At 42.5% G+C, this 18957-nt stretch overlaps 1 protein-coding gene across 1 annotated transcript; it reads right to left on the minus strand.

Annotated features, from left to right (window-relative positions):
* Positions 1-139: 139 nt before the first annotated feature.
* On the minus strand, positions 140-17730 carry ACAT1 (acetyl-CoA acetyltransferase 1). The gene is made up of 12 exons (XM_075490976.1): positions 17639-17730; positions 15406-15453; positions 12142-12259; positions 11164-11259; positions 9747-9847; positions 6575-6718; positions 4559-4709; positions 3888-3983; positions 3087-3200; positions 2629-2693; positions 1837-1994; positions 140-522 (listed from the first exon to the last, which is right to left on the minus strand). Exons 1-12 carry the CDS (start codon positions 17690-17692, stop codon positions 402-404), a joined length of 1266 nt encoding a protein of 421 aa, XP_075347091.1. The 5' UTR covers positions 17693-17730; the 3' UTR covers positions 140-401.
* Between the last annotated feature and the right edge of the window lie 1227 nt (positions 17731-18957).

Consider the following 18957-nt stretch of genomic DNA (forward strand, 5'->3'; position numbering starts at 1 on the left):
TTTCCATGAAAATTGCTTGGGAAAATTAAGCAACAAAACTGCAAGAAACTAGCAGCTTCTAGTAGCAGCACTATGGGAGCTACCACGAGAATTCATTTTCAGTGGCAGCTGAGAAACCACACGTCAGTGACAGAAGAGCCACAGTTAACAAACATTCTTTATTGACAGGTCTCAAGACATTATGATAATTTGACATTTTTTTATTTGCACTGTATAAAAACTTGCACTGAGTCAAAGTACTAAAAGCCCAGTTGTCTGTATGAATAGTCGATGATGTTTTAAGAAATTTTAGAATAGCAGTTAAGGAATTCATCCACTTATTGATAAATAAGATGTAACAGGTACCATTCATCATTGTGATCAGAGAGTGGTTAAGGCTTCATTTCCAACACTATTGGGGCCTACAGCTTCTCTATCAATATTGCAGAAGCACCTCCTCCACCATTGCAAATTCCTGCAAGACCATATTGTCCTTGTTTCAACGCATGGGCCATGTGAACAACAATTCTTGCTCCAGACATTCTAAATAAAAGAAAAAAAAATATATATAGCTTAGTTTAAAGGAAGTTCTTGATTTGACCCCCACAGGACAGTTGGCAGAAGACAGTAACTGATTCACTGGAGGGGAAAAAGCCACCAACAAAAAGACCAGACAACTCATTTCATCTACGTTTAGATACAACTCAGGTTATGTTTCTCTAGCTATAGTACTTAACGAACAGAAAGATTCTTATACATACACTAACAAAAACTCCCTGTTTAACTAAAGTTTCTTCTGGAAAAGGAAATCGCCTCTAAGTCCATCTGTATGTTATGAAGTATCTCTACAGGTAGCAAAGCTCTTTCAAAGAAGAGAACAAATCCACCACAAAACCCAAATTGACAGTAACAACTAATTTCAAACAGTTTATTTGCTTACAACTTGATATACTGCAGTATGCTACTTTGATCCACCTAACATGCAAAATCAGACATTTAAATTCTGTCATTGGACTGTCACCATTAACTTTTAAGACAAGAAAAGATCATATTCCCTTATGAGAAGGGGCTGATATTGCAAAGGAGATGTCAGCATGTCGCAGGATTATGCCTTGATTAGAGCTTTTTATGAACCATGAAGTACTCCTACTTGTTCCTGATGTACAACGTGGTTACTTCACATCTGTATTTACTGAGAGGTTTTGAAAGGAATTTTTCCTCGTAGCCCTGGACCATGCAGCATGAGCACCCTTAGGGAGGATTAAGGGGATGTACTTGAGTAAGTGACAGCTGTTGGGGAACACAGCAGGTGATCTGGCTCCTCTACCCAGATGGCAGAACTCCAAACAAAAGACCCACCAACATCCCTCAGCCTATCCCTGTCTGCTGCATTAGGTGCTTGGAGACTTTTGGATTCACTGCCAAAAATGCTTTGACAACACCTGGAATTTCACTTTGCACATCTAAGAAAAATAAAAGTCCCTGTACCATATCCTTCACTATTTTCCCAAGTTTACCTGTAAATTTTATTAGCTTAACTACTTGATTAGTGTTGTTTATTCTGTCATGTTAATAGTGATTTGGTTTTAATACTTCATAAATCCTTACAGCTATGGTAACAAGCAAGCTCTTTATAAGAAGTAGGTGATAACTAACTGTGAAGAGAAAAATGGGATCATGCTCTTTTCCAGGTACACTGGAATTTAACACCTGAATTAAGTCACTACGTACTCGATAGCAAATTTCTATTACCCTTCCTACTTGCATTAAATTTGAGAATAAAGGTAAATGCGTTAGCAGCACGTCTAGAAAACAATGCTCCTGTGCAGAACAGAAAGCAGTGCTTATTTTACTTACCCTATTGGATGTCCAAGAGAGACGGCTCCTCCGTTGATATTTACTTTTTGTGGATCAATACCCAGCATTTTAATATTGGCCAGCACCACAACACTGAATGCTTCGTTGATTTCCCACATTGCAATATCTTCTTTTTTCAGGCCTGTCTCACTTAGAATCTAGAAATAATAATAAAAATAATGACTACTATGAAAAAATTAGGAAGCTAATTATAGAAATAATTAGGTCTATTTTAAAATCGGTGGCTCAGGCTACCCACAGTCCGATTCAAGTTTGCATTTTGTCAGGTGGAAAAAAGCAAAACTGAGGTACTGAAGCACCAACTTGAGTTTTCACAAAAGAAGAAATGGAGAGTACCCTATGCCAAGCATACGTTTTCACCACACTTATACTAAGACCACTGCTACAGTAAGTACATTTAAACTGATACAGTATTGCCTCACACCATACACTTGTCTTCAGTTCCTTTTTGAACTGGTCTGTACTGGTATAACCATATTTATTTATTTTGCCTTTTAGCCATACTAGCAGCAAAGCTTCAAAAGTGTGAACAAGCCCAAAGTTGGTGAAAGCAGTATAAACAATGTTCTCTTTCAAAACAGGTGTGAGAAATTCGTTACTCTGAAAATCTGCATTCAAGCCTGATCCTCTGAAAAACGTGTGTTCTTTGTATTTATGACGCAATTATAATTTTGATCCTAATTACGGGAAGATCCACTGAGGGATGAACCAACAATCCAGTGCTAGGGAAGTCTGTTGTTTTTCAAAAAAATCACTCCATTTTATTCCTACCTTGGGAACAGCATGTGCAGGTGCAATTGGGAAGTCAATGGGATCAACAGCAGCATCTGCAAAAGCTGTAAAAATCGCAAAAGCTGTTTAAAGACTGTTTGTTTTTACCATACATTATTTTTATTCATGCAAGCAGTAAACCCAGCCAAGATAGAAAAATTCTGAATATAACGGTCTGTGAGATAGATACATCTGAAGTTTAGTGCCCGAAGTGAGCCCCATAATAACATTTTCATATTTTTAATATTATTCTAAATAGAAAACTCTGTTTATACTCAAAAGCCTGCTGGTACGACACTTGAAATTTCAAGGACTGTATTGAGAAGATGCAGCCATAATGCCTAAGGGCTCACCTTTTCTGTCCCACGAATGTCAGATAACCGGCCAAACAGGACTCCCAGTCTAAGAGCATACTATGGGAGTACCAGGACTGTACTCAAAGATAAGAAAAATCTTACCTACTACCCGTGCCAATGGTTTGACTTTCAGTCTCTTGGCTGCCTCTGTAGTCATCAGCACCAAAGCAGCTGCTCCATCATTCAGAGTACTGGCATTAGCAGCTGTAACTGTTCCTAGAAAAGGTAAAAGCATTGTTTAAACAGAGGGGAGCATGCGATATAGCTCAGGTACATCCTGTCAATGATTTTTTTTTTTTACCTTAGGCCCTTGAACATCAGGTCTCAACAATATGGTGATATCTGTTGCACTGAGTTAACTAAAAACGAGGGGTTTTTTTAAATCAGTTTGATTAAACAAGTAACGATCACATGTATTCATATCTTTATCCAAGTGGCAGTTTAGATCATGCCTTCCGTGTCAGCTGCATTGCTGGCATTAACACGGAATTCCAGCTCAAAAAGGGTTGTGAGTGAGTGGCAACTTTGATTTAGCCAGAAAGATTTATCCATTACAGATTCAAGGAAGCAACAGGTAACTACGTAAAGGCATTCCAGCTCCCGCTGAAACAAGAGCTTATACTTGGTGGAGACCAAGGCAATAGCTAAGCTGAAACCAATCTGTTTCATTCTTTTTAAAGTAAATGTCCAAAACAGAGGTTTTCACTGGTTTAAGGCTCTTGGACCATCTTTTAATCCAGGCCAGTTGATGTGGTTGTGAAGCATGTTTCTTTATCTTAGCAGACATTTAAAAGTTAATGGACTACTGCTGGGCATTCAAGCTCTTGTGAACAGTACTCTTTACTGTAACAAAATATCCTTGCATTTGGTAAAAAATGAAGTAGTTAGTTTAACAATATTTACCATTTTCTTTTTGGAAAACAGCTTTCAGCTTTGGAACTTTACTAAAATCAACACGTTTGTATTCTTCATCTTCTTTCACTTCTGTATCTGGCTTTCCTGAAATTCAGATTTGGTTTAGTATTTTATAGTGCAGCCTATTCTTAAGACATTCCAACACCGTACTTTGATTAAATGCTGCCTTATTTAAACAAATTATTTCCATTTAAAAATGTAAACATGTGAAATGCATGTCAAGAAATGTGCTTATGAAAACTGAAAAAAAAAAAAAAAATTACTTCTTAGTCAAATTTATTCACAGCAAATCCATTTATACTTCCTGGTGGCTGAATGAAAGGGACAAAGAATGTATCTTTAAGGTAATTAATAGGGAAATTAAAACATAGATGTCCTCAAGCCATACTAGCTAAGTTCAGTAGCTAGTCTTCCGCTTACATAAAAAAGGAAGAAGATATGGTATATAACATTAAAGAAAAATTAAAAAAACAAACCCAGATCACAGGCCACTGACTGCTGTTCACCAGAAAGCCTGTGTAACAGAAGATTCTTAGCTAATCTAAAATTAGTGTTCCTGATATCCACATGTTTAAACACCACAATCTGCACTGAACACAGACGATGTTACAGCTTTCAATGAGAAACACAATTCGTTTTATCACACCTTTCCATAATACCTTTTTGTGAAATAGTGACAGGAACTATTTCATTTTTCAATATTCCTGAATCCCAGGCTGTTTTGCTCTTAGTGTAAGAGCCTATGGCGTAAGTGTCTTGTTCCTCTCGTGAAATAGTAAACTTCTTCGCAGTATTCTCAGCACAGTTGCCCTTGGAGAAAACCAGGCATGTTAGGTTTGGTATTTCTGGAGCTGTGAACTACAACTGTAGATGAAAGAACTCAACCAGCAGATTTCCAGAATTGAATGTGACTAATACTTGGTGTCCATTTCTAATTTACACAGTCATGATCAAATAGTGACTTCTGGTTTTGGAATATGAACTTCAGATTTAGCAAACGTTTTCTGGATCCAGATTATTAAAGCCATGAAGGAACACTCATTACAAGGCCTTTAAGTTAAAAAACCTGCATGCAAAAAGTAAGTTTTAAAGTGCTTAGGGTTGATGTCTTCAGAGACTGAAGATCATTGTTCAGCCACAGAACAATATGTTTACATCATCTTACTAGTGTTTTCATTCCATCATTAGCTTGTCTATTCCAAAGGTTTCAAGAACAGGTCAACACATGGGGCTTATTTAGCCTTTGGGATCTGATACTCTAAAAACTGCACAAATAAAACTGTTTATATCTTTTGTCTAATAACTGGAATGAAATAAATAGAATGAAACAATCAAATAATTTTATATGTAGGTCAATCATAATTATACAATCATAATTCTTTACCAACACTGTCTAAATACCTGCTGACAAAATAATAAAAGATACTCATTTAGTCAATCTGAAAGATTTGTTCTTGGACAGGTTTTGTTCCACCTCTCATTTCTGTAGAAAACTCAATGAATTAACACAAAACCCTTTAGTACCATGTTCCTCCAGTTCTTCAAACAAGCAAGTTCACTTCTATGCAGTTAAAGAATTTAAAGTCTTAACAGCATCAGCAACCTAGTCTATTGCCAAAACACAGACCAGAGTAAGTTCCTAAAGCCGTCGGATGGGCCTTCCTGTATATTCTCACACAGACCGTTAAGGTTTTCCAAGCAACCTACCACTGCTATAATAAAGGCAAAAGGTTCTGAAATACTGTCACAATCTGTTAAAGCTTCATGTATTATAACCAACTCCTAGAGTTTTTCCCCACATACAGGAACTAGCAAAGCCACTATTTACATTCCTATAAAAATCCTCACAATCAAAATCCATTTTAGCTGAAATGTGGGAGTGGATTTCAACCAATAGCCTAAGCAGAGTGCATATACGGCAAAAAGAATAAATTGCACACAGAAGCAGTGAGGTCTGTATCAAATATATGGATCACAGTAGAATATTCTTCATGAGATGTTTTCCTGTACACCAGTGAGAACACTAACTGATCAATCAATAATGCCCTGCAGCTGTGAATTAGGTCAGAAATATTTGTAAACTGAAAGTAATCATTCTCTTTTCAAACTCTTCTTCCCTTATGCTTGTTCTTCACTATCTTTATATCAGCTGTTTTCCAAACCCGTCCTAAGTTTGCAGTTGTTTGTCTAATTTCAGTTACCATGCTGATGAGTAAGCATATCAGCTGACTCAAACCTTCCAGCAGAAGATATGAGATATACACATTGGGGGAGGGAAAATAAAATTGAGAGCCTGCTGCACAGTACTGAGTAGGTACCTTCAAAGACATCAAGTAACTTGATTGCTCTCTCCCACAGATAGAGCAACAGCAATCTATCAGTAACAGATTTTCTTTTTTTTTTTTTTTTTTAATCCCCGCTCTAGGCTATTCAGACTTCAGAGACAGTTAAACATTAACACACCATTTGCTATTCTGTTTTGGTCTTCTGTCTAGCCCCCTCCATTACAGTTACTACAAGAAGCCTGGACATGGAAGACTTTTTCCTCCTCCATTAATGTTATTCCTTGTTTCTAGGTTTGCTAGATGAAGCGGTTTCATAGTAATTATAAGCAAGCTCTTCACAGCTGCATCAGGTCTATTGCTGATACTTTAGTACTGTGCAGGAATATTTACCATATGAATATGGTTATAAGCATCTGTCAGCCCATCTTTTACTATCAGGTCTTCCAGCTTTACTCCTCCATAAGGTGTTGATCCCCTGCTCATTGTATAGGGAACATTAGACATGCTCTCCATTCCACCAGCAACCATTACATCCTGCTCAAAGGAAACAAGTTAAAATTATTAATAATGCAGTGTGTTCTCTATGACTTCTTGTAGGAATAAACACTAGCAAAAGATTAAGCATGGACACTTTACATTTCTGAGCAGTCTTAGAGGAAAAGGAAGAAAAATATTTATGCATTTAAAAAGCAAAGAGCAGGAACAACAGCTGAAGACAGTTAATCCACCCTGACAGAACAACTGGACTTTTGTCTTGTATGGAGTTCTAGAAAGCTGCAAGAGCCATGTCAGCCTCTTGCATTTTTACTTCAAAAGCTTCCAAGATCAAATTATACATTTTACTTTCAACAGTTTCTTTTTCTGTAAATTTCTCATTTTTGTTCTTCATTCACAGCTCTATATCCCCATGGAACAGCAACGGTCAGAATCTAAGAGACCAATAAGAAGAGACAGAGATTTATAAGTACCTGCAGTTTTAGATAATATTGTTTCATCTTACTATGTAAAGAGAGATGACGTAATATGGTTTTATCATTTGAAAAGGCCAGCAAAAAAATGAGATGTTAATGATTACTGAACTTGAATTAAGCTGAATCTTTATGGGCATTTCTAAATTAGTCCACTTTTCAAGCTGAGACAAAGCAAACAAACAGAAAACCTACAAACAGCAAAGCTATAAGGACCATAAGTATACCTACTGTTCATCAGGCTATACCCCAAAATCCCTAGGATCTCAGGACATGAAGAATAGACACAGTTGTGTTTAATGGCATATTTGAAACATGGTGGTTTAACCCCAGCCGGCAACTAAGCCCCACACAGCCACTCACTCACTCCCCCCTGCTGGGATGGGGGAGAGAATCAGAAGAGTAAAAGGGAGAAAATTCGTGGGCTGAGATAAAGACAGTTTAATAGGGAAAGCAAAAGCCACACACGCAGGCAAAGTAAAACAAGGAATTCATTCAATCCTTCCCATGGGCAGGCAGGTGTTCAGCCATCTCCAGGAAAGCAGGGCTCCATCACACGTAACGGTTACTTGGGGAGACAAACACCATCACTCCGAATGTCCCCCCTTTCCTTCTTCTTCCCCAGCTTTATATACTGAGCATGACATCATATGGTATGGAATAGCCCTTTGGCCAGTTTGGCTGGGCTGCCTCCCATTTTCTTGTGCACCTGGCAGAGCATGGGAAGCTGAAAAGTCCTTGACCAGTGTAAACACCACTTAGCAACAGCCAAAACACCCCTGCATTACCAACACTGTTTTCAGCACAAATCCAAAACATAGCCCCATACTAGCTACTATAAAGAAAATTAACTCTATCCCAGCCAAAACCAGCACACATGGACAAATGTAAGAAAAATACACAGCAGTGGGATTCTGAGAGTTCAGTAGTGCTGTTAATATAAATTCAAAAAGATTTTACATCAAAACAGCAATAAGAAAAAGATGAAAACTTTTTTTGGTTTCTTTAAATTAAGAATCAGAGAAATAATGGTTTGGTTCAGAATAGATTATAAACTAGATCCAGGAACAGTGACATGAAGTAATAAAGAAAAGAACGAAGGCTGGTGACAAATTGGAAAGGCAGTTGAGATGTGGAAGCAGCAATAGAGTCCCTGGCATTTCGATTCCATAAAGTGAAAGACCTGAAGACAGAGTTAACACAATTGTTTATATGATGATGTACGCTGACTCAAGCCACTGGGAACCACCACTGACTTTCATACCACAGATACCTCACAGTCCGCAGCCAGGAAAAACAAACAAATACCAAAAAAAGCCATAATTTATAGCTCTAAGAGACTAATAACTGGCTGAGTGTCTGCTTTTGCTGAGACTGGCAGCACAGCATGTATGATTAGCTCAGCTGAAAACTCCAGTTCTCTTCAGAGCTCACAGCCTGCATCTGCCAAACCCACCAAATGCACAACCACTCTCACGAAGTCATTGGATGTAAACGACTAAATCCAAACGTAGCTGTTTACACAGACATGCTGGGCCTGGTTCAAAGTCCAGTGACAAGACTTCCACCCACTTCAGTAGGCACTGGACAAAGTGCCATTCTCTGCAGAGCAAGGCCAAAGCAGTAAGTAGTTGCTTAACTCGGCTATACTGTTATTATCACAGAAGGGACAACAAAACTTAAATATTTCACTTTTGTCCTAAGGAAAAAAAAAAAAGTACATTTCTCACTAATGACCCACTTACTTTGTAAACCAAAAATACATATTGAACAGACAATATTTTCATTTCAGAGAAGGGGAGATGTTGCCAAAATGCTTCGAGTATGGAATTAAAAACAAAATTGAAATGTCTTTCTTCACATTCACACTTCTCCCATATTCTTTGCTGCATAGCATTTAATGGCTTGCTGAAGATGATGTATTCTCCCATCCTCCCATTGAGTGATACTATTTTCCCCATCATATAGAGAATCTTAGAACACAGTTGACAGAGATGAGCAATTCCCCTCCATTGACCTCTCTTCAATGAAAATGCTTATTCAGCAACAATAGATTCCACTTCTTCTAAAACAATTTTAAAAAGCCTGAAACATCTTTAATGTACTTGGAAACAACATTGCTTTAATATGTATATTTAATTCATCTAAGTGTTTAAAAGTGTCTGAAAGTCAAGATTAAATGTGTTTCTGCAAAAACTAAGTCTATAAAAATTTCTTCAATTTTTCAAACCAGGAAGCTTGATAATTCTCTTAATTATTTTTTGAGGGTGGGGCAGGAGGTGGGGTGGGGGAAGAGCAGTAAGGAGAGGATGTAAACACCCCCCCAAAAAAATCCACCTTATTTGCTCAGCTCTAAAAATACATCTGACAATTTCCTAACTATAATACTTAAAATTTTTTTTCTGTTTTAAACCAAAACACACTTAAGTGACTATAAAATTAAGGTTGCATAAGCAAAACAAAACCTCGCTAATTAGCTTTGTTATCCCAAGTCAAAACACAGTCCCAAATCAAAGAGCACAGTTATTAGTAGGACAGGATCTACAACATTAATTATGTGTTTTTTCCATAAAACAGCACTAAAATTCACATACCTGACTCCCACACATCAGGCTTTGTGCTGCCATCATGATCGATTTCATTCCTGAAGCACAGACTTTATTGACAGTTGTAGTAGGAGTGCAGACTGGTAGACCTGAGTCAAAGAAGTTGTACAAACAACTGCATTATTTAAAGGGTAGACTAACACTTTATTGGTGTTTCAGCAATATTTCATATGGGACCAATTTTTATCTAAGCCCAGGCTGTCCAGCTTGCATTATTTAGCCTGCCAGGGCAATTTATCTACCCCCACCCCTAGTTGCTATCCTTCCTGGAGACTCTTTTTGTTTCTCCCCTTCAGACAACAGACTTGTGATAAGGGAACAAGCAAATGAGGAATCAGAGACAGAAGGTCAGGGAAGTGACTCCAGAGCTATTCCTCCTCCTGACACCCCAATCCCTGCCTCTAAGAAGCATTCGAGATTGAAAAGGCATAAAGAAGCTGTAGAGATTAGCAACTGGCAACAAGACAGACCCCAGAAGTATAGGGACTCTAAACACAAGCAATACTGAACAACACCAAAAGTGCTAGGTGTCAGTGTCATTCACACAGTTATTAATGAGTTATTATTGTTATTGTTGTTCATGACAATAGCTTTGGGCTCTGCTGTGTGCAGCTTGGCTCAAGACCATTGCATCACTGCCTCTACCCTAGGCTTGCTCAGCTACCAGCACATCACCTCCATACTAGCAGTGAGATGGGGAAACTAGCCAGGGAAAAGCGAAGAGCCATATTCATCCCTTTGCCTCACGTGGAAGCAGCTCCTCCTTTTTCAAAAAAGTACAGGGACAGAGCCAAGAAAGTATCCAGTTCTTCCCTGACCCATAGACCTTCCTAGCATCATGCTAAAGTATGGAATCCCATCCCTACAGCAAAAGGAAGAAGAAAATAATTCCTGCACCCCAATAACATCTGTGCTGCAGTTAACATTACAGAGTGAATCCTTCCAGTGGCAGCTCCAGACTCCACAGGAAGAGGAGTCTAATGACATACTCATATCTGCAGTTCATGGAAACTCACTGACCCCCTGTCCAATAAAGCTTAAGAGTAATGATACACTGAAGAAAAAAAAGTCTGTTTCATGAAAGATTCAAAGAGCAGCATCCATCATTAGCCTGAAGTGCTCTGGAAGTAGCAGCCTGGTCTCCAATGTCATCTTCTCCAGGTTCTGCAGGCACCGTAGGCAGTAACATCCATTGTACATATGAAAATTGATTCCTGAGGATGCACAATTAGGCCCACTTACATGAGTACAACATACACCCTTCACCCACCATGGGGAAAAAAGCATACACAGACTATCTTGACAAAAGGCTGGGCACCACTCTGCTTTAACTCATAGCTCAATAATCTACACTGTCTACATAAAGACAGAAAACCTTTAACCCCAGAATCAAGAGAATTAATACCTGCACCCAGGACTGCTTGTCTGGCTGGAGCTTGTCCTTGTCCAGCCTGCAAGACATTACCCATATATGCTTCTTTCACTTCTTCTGCAGGGATACCTATAAAACAAAATGGTTTTGATTCAAGATTCTTTGCACGGAAGATGTAACTCCCTTTTACAAACCTTCCCATTGAAGTTTCCTATCAAAGACTGACGAAACATGCTGTGTCCAACCTGTGTGCCAAAAGCAGCACACACGCCCCTGTTGGGTGCATCCCAGATCTCTACTCTCATATTCATGGGACATGATGAACTGGTGACCCCCATAGAAGAGAATTCCCTTCTTACCCTGCAGAACAAGCTACAGTTAGCTAACTAAAGCAAACATTCCCAAGTCTCACTAGTCACCTGAGAAGCTCAATTTCCATGGATGGTTAAATGCACAAAACTTTCTACCTGCCACAATTATGTCTAAAGAAACAGTTTTGTTTGTTTATTTAACAGGGGTGAGCCATGGCCATGGCTGGTCCACCCACAGGTGGGAGACCTGCAGGTGTCCACCTGCTCTCCCATGCATCTCTTGCAACAGCCCTGGTGTTCAAGTTCTTGTAATATGCTGTTTCAAGTGCCCATATAAGTGCCTATGTAAAAAACAGGTAGGGAAAGGAAGGGTCACTGGTTTCAGCAACAAATAGCCTTTGCACCAGCTTAGGTGTGTCAAAATCCCACCCCAGAAAAACAATTAGCATGTTCAATCGGATTTGGACTAGCACAGATATCCCTAAGTAATATTCTGCTCCTAGAAGCAGCACTTAATTCAGATTGAAACAAAGCCCAACAGTCAACTTTACTTAAATACCATTTGTAGATAAAGACTTGAGTGCCACAGCAGCAAAAAAACAGGATTTTTTGTTTACCAAGCAACTTAAAAGACACAGACTGATACTGTTCTGAGCCACTTGAGATTTTCTTTGTCACAGAAAAAAATATTTACGTATACCTGCTCTGTCAATTGCTCCCTTAATTGCAATGGAACCAAGTTTAGTGGCTGGCAGTGACGAAAGAGATCCTTGGAAAGATCCAATTGGTGTCCTTACAGCACTTGCTATCACCACTTCCTAAGAGGAGAAGCATGGAGTAAAAGTCACAGTCTCTCTCACACATATACCAGTATTTTTTAAAATTTATCCACTTTTACTCTTTCATTCATGTTACAGCTTCCCTTTTATCCTGCAAGGGTTTCAGAGCACGAGAATAATCTTTATTAATGCATGCAACATGGGGAATAAACATAAGGAATTAGAGATCGGTGTGCAGCTGCAGGACTACAGTCTTGTTTGGATCACAAAGCTGTGGTGGGATGGCTCCCATGGCTGGAGTGCTGCCATGGAGGGGCATCGGGTCTTTAGAAGGACAGGCCAAGGAGACAAGGAGGGGGGTCGCCCTTTATGTGAGAGAACAGCTGGAGAGCACTGAGCTCAGCCTTGGGATGGATAATGCTTGAAAGAGTCCCAAGGCCCTGGAGGGAGGAGGGGTCGAAGCAAGCTGGTTAATATTTGAGGATTACCCCCCCAAGCTCAAAGGCAGTCCATTCCAACAAACAGGAAAGTCAGGTAAAAATGCCAGGAGGTCTGCATGGATGACCAAAACTCATACACAAACAGGAAGCGTACAGAAGGTGGAAGTAGGGACAGGGAACCTGGGAGACACTGAGCATGCAGTGACAAAGTTACAAAAGCCAAAGCCCAACTGGAATTGAATCTGGCAAGCGATGTCAAAGGCAACAAGAAGGGCTTGCAAAAGCACCTAGGAAGCAAAAGGAAGTCTAGGGAAAATGTGAGCCTGCTGCTCAGTGGGGCAGGGGACCTGGTGACACAGGACATGGAAAAGGCTGTGAGGTACTAAATACTCTCTCTTTGCCTCAGTCTTCACTAGTAAGACTGGCCTTCAGGAATCCCAGGCCCCAGAGGGGAAGTTTAGAGCAAGGAAGATGTACCCTTGGTGGGAGAGGATCAGGTCAGGGAATACTTAAGCAAACTGGACATGCGTAAATCCATGGGCCCTGCTGCAATGCACCCACAAGTGCTGAGGGAGCTGGCAGATGTCTTTGTAAGGTCACTCTTGATGATCTTGGAGTGGTCACGGCAATTGCAAGAGGTGCCTGAGGACCGGAGGAAAGCAAACGTCACTCCTATCTTCAAAAAGGGCAAGAAGGATGACCCAGGGAACTACAGGCTGATCAGCCTCACCTCGATTCCCGAGAAGGTGATGAAACAAGATAATCCTGGAAACCAATTTTCAGGCACATGAACAACAAGAAAATCATCAGGAGTCATTAGCATGGATTCCCCAAGGGGAAGTCATGCTCAACCAACCCGATAACCTTCTACAGTGAAATGACTGGCTTGGTAGATGCAGGGAGAGCAGTAGACATTGTCTGCCTAGACTTTGATAAGGCTTTCAACACTGTCTCCCACAAGATCTTCACAAAGAAGCTGTTGATATATGGGCTGGATGAGCAGTGAGGTGAACTGAAAACTGGCTGAACACCTGGGCCCAGAGGGTGGTGATCAGCGGCATGAAGTCTGGTTGGAGGCCAGTAACTAGCAGTGTACGCCAAGGGTCAATACTGAGTCAAATCCTGTTTAGCATCATCATTAATGATCTGGATGATCAGACAGCGTACCCTCAGCAAGTTTGCTGACAACACAAAACTGGCAGGAGTGGCTGAATGCCAGGGGGGCATGCTGCCATCCAGAGGCACCTCAACAGGCTGGACAAATGGGCTGACAGGAACCTCATGAAGTTCAACAAGGAGAAGGGCAAGTCCTGCATCTGAGCAGGAACAACCCCAGGCACCAGGACATGCTGGGGGCCAACCAGCTGGAAAGCAGCTTTTCGGAAAAGGACCTGGGGGTCCTGGTGGATACCAGGTTGAACATGAGCCAGCAATGGGCCCTTGCAACAAAGGCGGCAAATGGAATCCTGGGCTGCATGAGACAAAGTATTGCCAGCAGGTCGAGGGAGGTGATCCTTCCCCTTTTATTCAGAACTGGTGAGGCCACACGTGGAGTGCTGTGTCCAGTTCTGGGCTTCTCAGTACAAGAGAGACATGGACATGCTCGAGAGAGTCCAGAAAAGGGCCAGGAAGATGATTAAGGGACTGGAGCATCTGACATACAAGGAAAGGCTGAGAGAGCTGGGACTGTTTAGCCTGGAGAAGAGAAGGCTCAGGGGGATCTCATCAATGTGTATTAATACCTGAAGGGAGGGTGCAAAAGGGATGGATCCAGGCTCTTTTCAGTAGTGCCCAGGGACAGGGCCAGAGGCAATGGGCACAAACTGACACACAGGAGGTTCCCTCTGAACATCAGGAAACACTTTTCCACTGTCCTCACAGTGGACTGAGCAGTGGAACAGGTTGCCCAGAGAGGTTGTGGAGTCTCCATCCTTGGAGATATTCAAAAGCACCCAGGTCTCAGCATAACACATAAGCAGTAGTTTAAGACATGGTATGACATTCAGCTCTATACCTAGTAGCCCCTCAAAACAGATTTACTCTTATTTTGCCTCTTAGCTTTAGTGCTACATCGACATGTCTACCTGCTAACCCTGTGAGAGTAGCATGAGGACCTGGCACCAAAAAGATACACACTTCAGACCTCTGGCTGCCCCCAGACAGCTACTGAGAGGAAGCAATGAGTGCCTCCAACTGTGCTGGTTTCAGTGGAAGTTAGACACAAAGCTTTACGGGGTCTTACCAGCAGTCCTTTATTTAGAGAGACAAGCAAAGAAACAAAACTAGAAAATATCTAAATTAAAAAACCCAAAATTATACTTGTTTAAAACTCATAACATCTGTTTCTGTAACCCCTTCTCCATCATGATTGACTTCAGTAATGGTAACATACTTGTCCTCATCTTTTATGTTGTAACACCAAGTTGCAAAATAACATACAAATAACCTCAAAGGGATCAGTCGGCATCATCTGTATTTTCCCAATAAGGGGTAGATTGTTACATTAAGTTAGCTGATGCACTTCTAACCAATTTTGTTCCAGAGTACCTAACAATTAGCAAAACAAAATACAAAAGGAAATCTGACTTCTATTCCAGATTTTGCAGTAAGGTGTCACTTGGGCACAAGTCACATTTTCTACAATGCAGATTTTTTTTTTTTTTGTAACTTTTTTAAAAACTTCAGTGATTAAGAAACAGATTTAAAACAGTGATTTATTGCAGTCAGATGGTGCTTTATACTTACATTTAAAGTACGCTGTGATGCATAGCCACGGCTTGTATACTTCAAAGCCTGAAAATAAGAAACTCCTCAGAATTTCATATCGAGAAAGCCAATACCATGATGTTTCAGTAATGTACCATTTTCACAAAAGTCATTATTTTAAAAAATAATATCTAAGAAACACTGGAAAAAATATTAAATTAAAAATCATAAAATGCCTTTTTAAAAAAGTGTAGTCTAGTACATGGTCTTACCATAACATCTGTGATAAAAAAATTTACTGAAAAATAAACAGATACTCCTTTAAAAACAAAACCCAGTTCATTTTGGCCAAGTCTGTTATGTACACACATAACATATGTCTGAGCCAGGGAGTGAGTGGTGCTATCTTGAAAAAGTTTACTAGTCCTTCTGTCTGCTTCTCTGGACTTTGGTTCATTCATTGCTATCATTAACTTCACTGCTTTTTAAACTGTGGTAGTTTGTGTCTACAGCTTCATTTCATTGGCGTTTCATGAACCAAAATGAGGATAATGAATTCAGAATGCTAAAACAAAATATAAAAAAAACCCAACAAAACAAAAAAAACCCGAAGAAAAATAAAAAGGTATCACCTGAGCAGGCTAATTCACCAGCTACTAGCTTCATCTAATTAATCAATGTAAAGATACAAAGATACATGTGTAAGTATTATTTCATATATTAACAGAATTACCTGTCAGTTAGTGGTTTAAAATATCAAGAGTTTAAGCCATTTCCTTAGACAACATTTCAGTACACCGGAGATTTCCAGTCATTCCTGAGTGAGAGCTAAATAAATACTAATTAAAAATAATAACTACTTAAGGACACTGCAAAAACACCATCAATTTTATAAATCAACGAATGCCTTCTGGTATTGTGTCCACAATATGAAAATTTAGTCTGTTTCTCTCTTAATTTAACAACCTTCAACTAACAAAAGACAAGATTTTTCCTACTGCTTTTTAATTAGTTTGGGTTTTTTTCCTAGCTCAGGTTGTAAAAACCAGCGGGAAGTTTAACTTAAACTTCTCTCTGAAAATTAATTATGTCCCTGCAGGGTTTTAATAAAAGGGCTTTCAAGGGTTAGTGTCAAAAAAAAAAAAAACCAAAACAGCAAAGTAACATGCCCTTACGGTGCTACACCTGAAGGTTACCTTTACAGTAAACTAGACAAACCAGACAACACTCTTCTAAGTGTAACTGGCCCCTGCTAGCAGTGTTCATGCTCTGTGTCAATTACAGACTTAAAAAAAAAAAAAAAAAAAAAAAAAAAAAAAAAAACCAAACCACTTTCTACAGCTACGAAGAGACAACCTTCTACAGCTGCTAAGAGCTTTGCCTATGGCACTATGGCCAATCCGCATGCAATCCAGTGCAACGTGGATGCTTCACCTGCCCTTTTCTTCCTAGTACCGCTCTCTACACCAGTGACAGGATCCCCAGCGCTCCAGGCAAACCAGGCAGCCCCACCAATGAAGACAGCAGCACCTCAAAGCAATCACGTACTGCGGCTCTTCAGGCAGGAGCACTCAGTATCTCACCTCCCGGCCGCCTCTGCTTCTGATGAACCTACCGTATGCGCAACCGAGGCAGTACATTTGCTACCTGCTTCCCCTCCCAGCCCTGGCTGGAGAAAGCCTTTGACAGCTGCTACGCATCCTTATCGCTGAAGCGGGTAACAGACCGATACCGGGCCTTTGTAGGGTAGCGAATTACGAAGGAACGACCTGAAGAGCCGGGCGAGGGCCCTGTCAGCCCGCTGCACTCCCAGCGCTGACAGGCAGTTATGAGGCAGTGGAAAAAGCCGCTCTCAAGATCGCGGCTAAAGGTCCCGCCGGGCTTAGCGCGGTAGCCGGCACGGGGCTGCCGAGGCGGGGCGCGGGGGGAGCCGCCCTTCACGGCCAGGCGGCTCCAGGGCGGCCCGGCCCGCCCGGCCCTGCAGGCTGCGGCAGACACCGGCCTCCACTCCCCCAGCCGACGGCCCCGCTGCAGGAGCCAGCCCGGGATCTGCTCCCTCCCCTCAGCTCCTTCCCGGGCCGGGGGCTCCCTCCCGCCGCGCCGCAGGAGTGAAGTGAGGGGGACGCCACCTGTCCCCGCCGCAGACACCGGTGTGACCTTGGCTAAGTCTTTCCGGGCCCCGCGGCGGGGCCGGGGCTGCGCAGAGAGGGAGAAGGAGGGGAGGGAGAAGGAGGGAAGGGCTGGGGCTCGCCCCGCGCGCCGCCCGCCTCACCCGCAGCAGCTCCGCGGCCGGACGCCGCCAGCCCAGCATCGCCACCGCCGCCATGCTCCCGCCGGCCGCCCCCCGTCACCGTCACCACCGCCCCCACCTCGGCCTATAGACGGCGACGCCCCGCCCCTTCCCAGCTCCCATTGGCCCTAGGGCCGAGGGCGGTGCCAAGCCCGTCCCTGCCATTGGCTGGGTTGGAAGGCGGGCCGCAGTGTCAGCGGGGCTGAGCCGGGAGAGGGCGGTGCCCGCCCTGCGCTTGCGGTTGGGCGGTGCGCGGCCCCTGAGGCGGCCGGGGCAGGCGGCCCGGGAGCGCGGAGAGCGGGGCGGGTGTCCGACCGGTGTCTGGCAGCCCCGCCGCCGCCGCGGAACTTCCGCCCTCTCTGGGAACCCCTTCTGCAGTGACAGGCGCATTTCTTTCGTCTCTGGTGCCGCCGTTCGGGGACCGGGAGGGGCGGGGCGGCAGCGCAGCCCGCCTTGAGGAGAGGGAAGGGGGCTGCGGAGGCACAGCCCCGGGCGCGGGACGGACAGCCTTGGCTTCTGTGCAAAGTCGAAGAATAACTAGTAGCGAGCGGTACGAAGAGGGCGTGGAAGATCCTTGCGGGGGGAGAACCAGCTCGCAGGGTTGTCTCTCTCCTCCACAGGGAAGGCAAAGCAAAGCTGCGGCTGCGCTCTGCCGACCCCTCGCCCCACCCTCTCTTCAGTGTCAAGCTGAAGTAAGCAAAATAAAGCTACACAGAAATTTATCGCCATGTGGAACCCGATCAGAAACATACCTGCGCAGTTACAAGGTCTGTGGGGAAGCCGGTGCTGGAGTATTTCTGAGTGGGGCACTTTGCGTCTGGCGTGCCCTTGTGCTGTAGCTGCATGCTGTTTTCACAAAAGCCAGCAACTTAATTCCCCTTAAACTCTTTCCTGTCTAGCCCTAGGCATAAGCATCTAAAAGCGTTGCCTCAGAATTCAAACCTGGCTGAGAACCATCTCGGCAGCTACCTTTACAGAAAGATTGGTACCTGCTTGACCGCAGCTCGATCTCAGGACACCCATGCTGGTTCCACAGTTTTCCCCGCATTTTGCTTTCCCCCCTCATGTTCTCTGCCTCAAAATCTAGATTTCTAAATGAAGGCCAGTATTAAATCTCTACAGCTGTCTGTCTGGCAGTGCCTCTTTCCATTCTGTCTATTCAACATGCATGGAGCTAGGCTTGGAAAAGCCTGGTCCTTCCTGGTCTTGAGCTTTAGCTCTCAAAGGAACAGGCTCAAAAGACAAGGTGACATTCTCTGCCAATTGTGCTGCTGCACGCTGTCCAGGACAAGCAGTTCTGT

Source organism: Mycteria americana, chromosome 1, assembly GCF_035582795.1.
Source record: "Mycteria americana isolate JAX WOST 10 ecotype Jacksonville Zoo and Gardens chromosome 1, USCA_MyAme_1.0, whole genome shotgun sequence".
Taxonomy (NCBI): domain Eukaryota; kingdom Metazoa; phylum Chordata; class Aves; order Ciconiiformes; family Ciconiidae; genus Mycteria; species Mycteria americana.

What these genes read in the sequence shown, in the direction of transcription:
- ACAT1 (XM_075490976.1), bottom strand. Translation starts at nt 17,692, where the DNA reads ATGGCGGCGGTGGCGATGCTGGGCTGGCGGCGTCCGGCCGCGGAGCTG. An exon ending in GGGAGCAATTGACAGAGCAG is followed by an intron (nt 11,260 to 12,141) that starts GTATACGTAAAT and finishes TTTGTTTTATAG; the next exon opens with GTATCCCTGCAGAAGAAGTG. An exon ending in CTTATAACCATATTCATATG is followed by an intron (nt 4,710 to 6,574) that starts GTAAATATTCCT and finishes GTTTTCTCCAAG; the next exon opens with GGCAACTGTGCTGAGAATAC.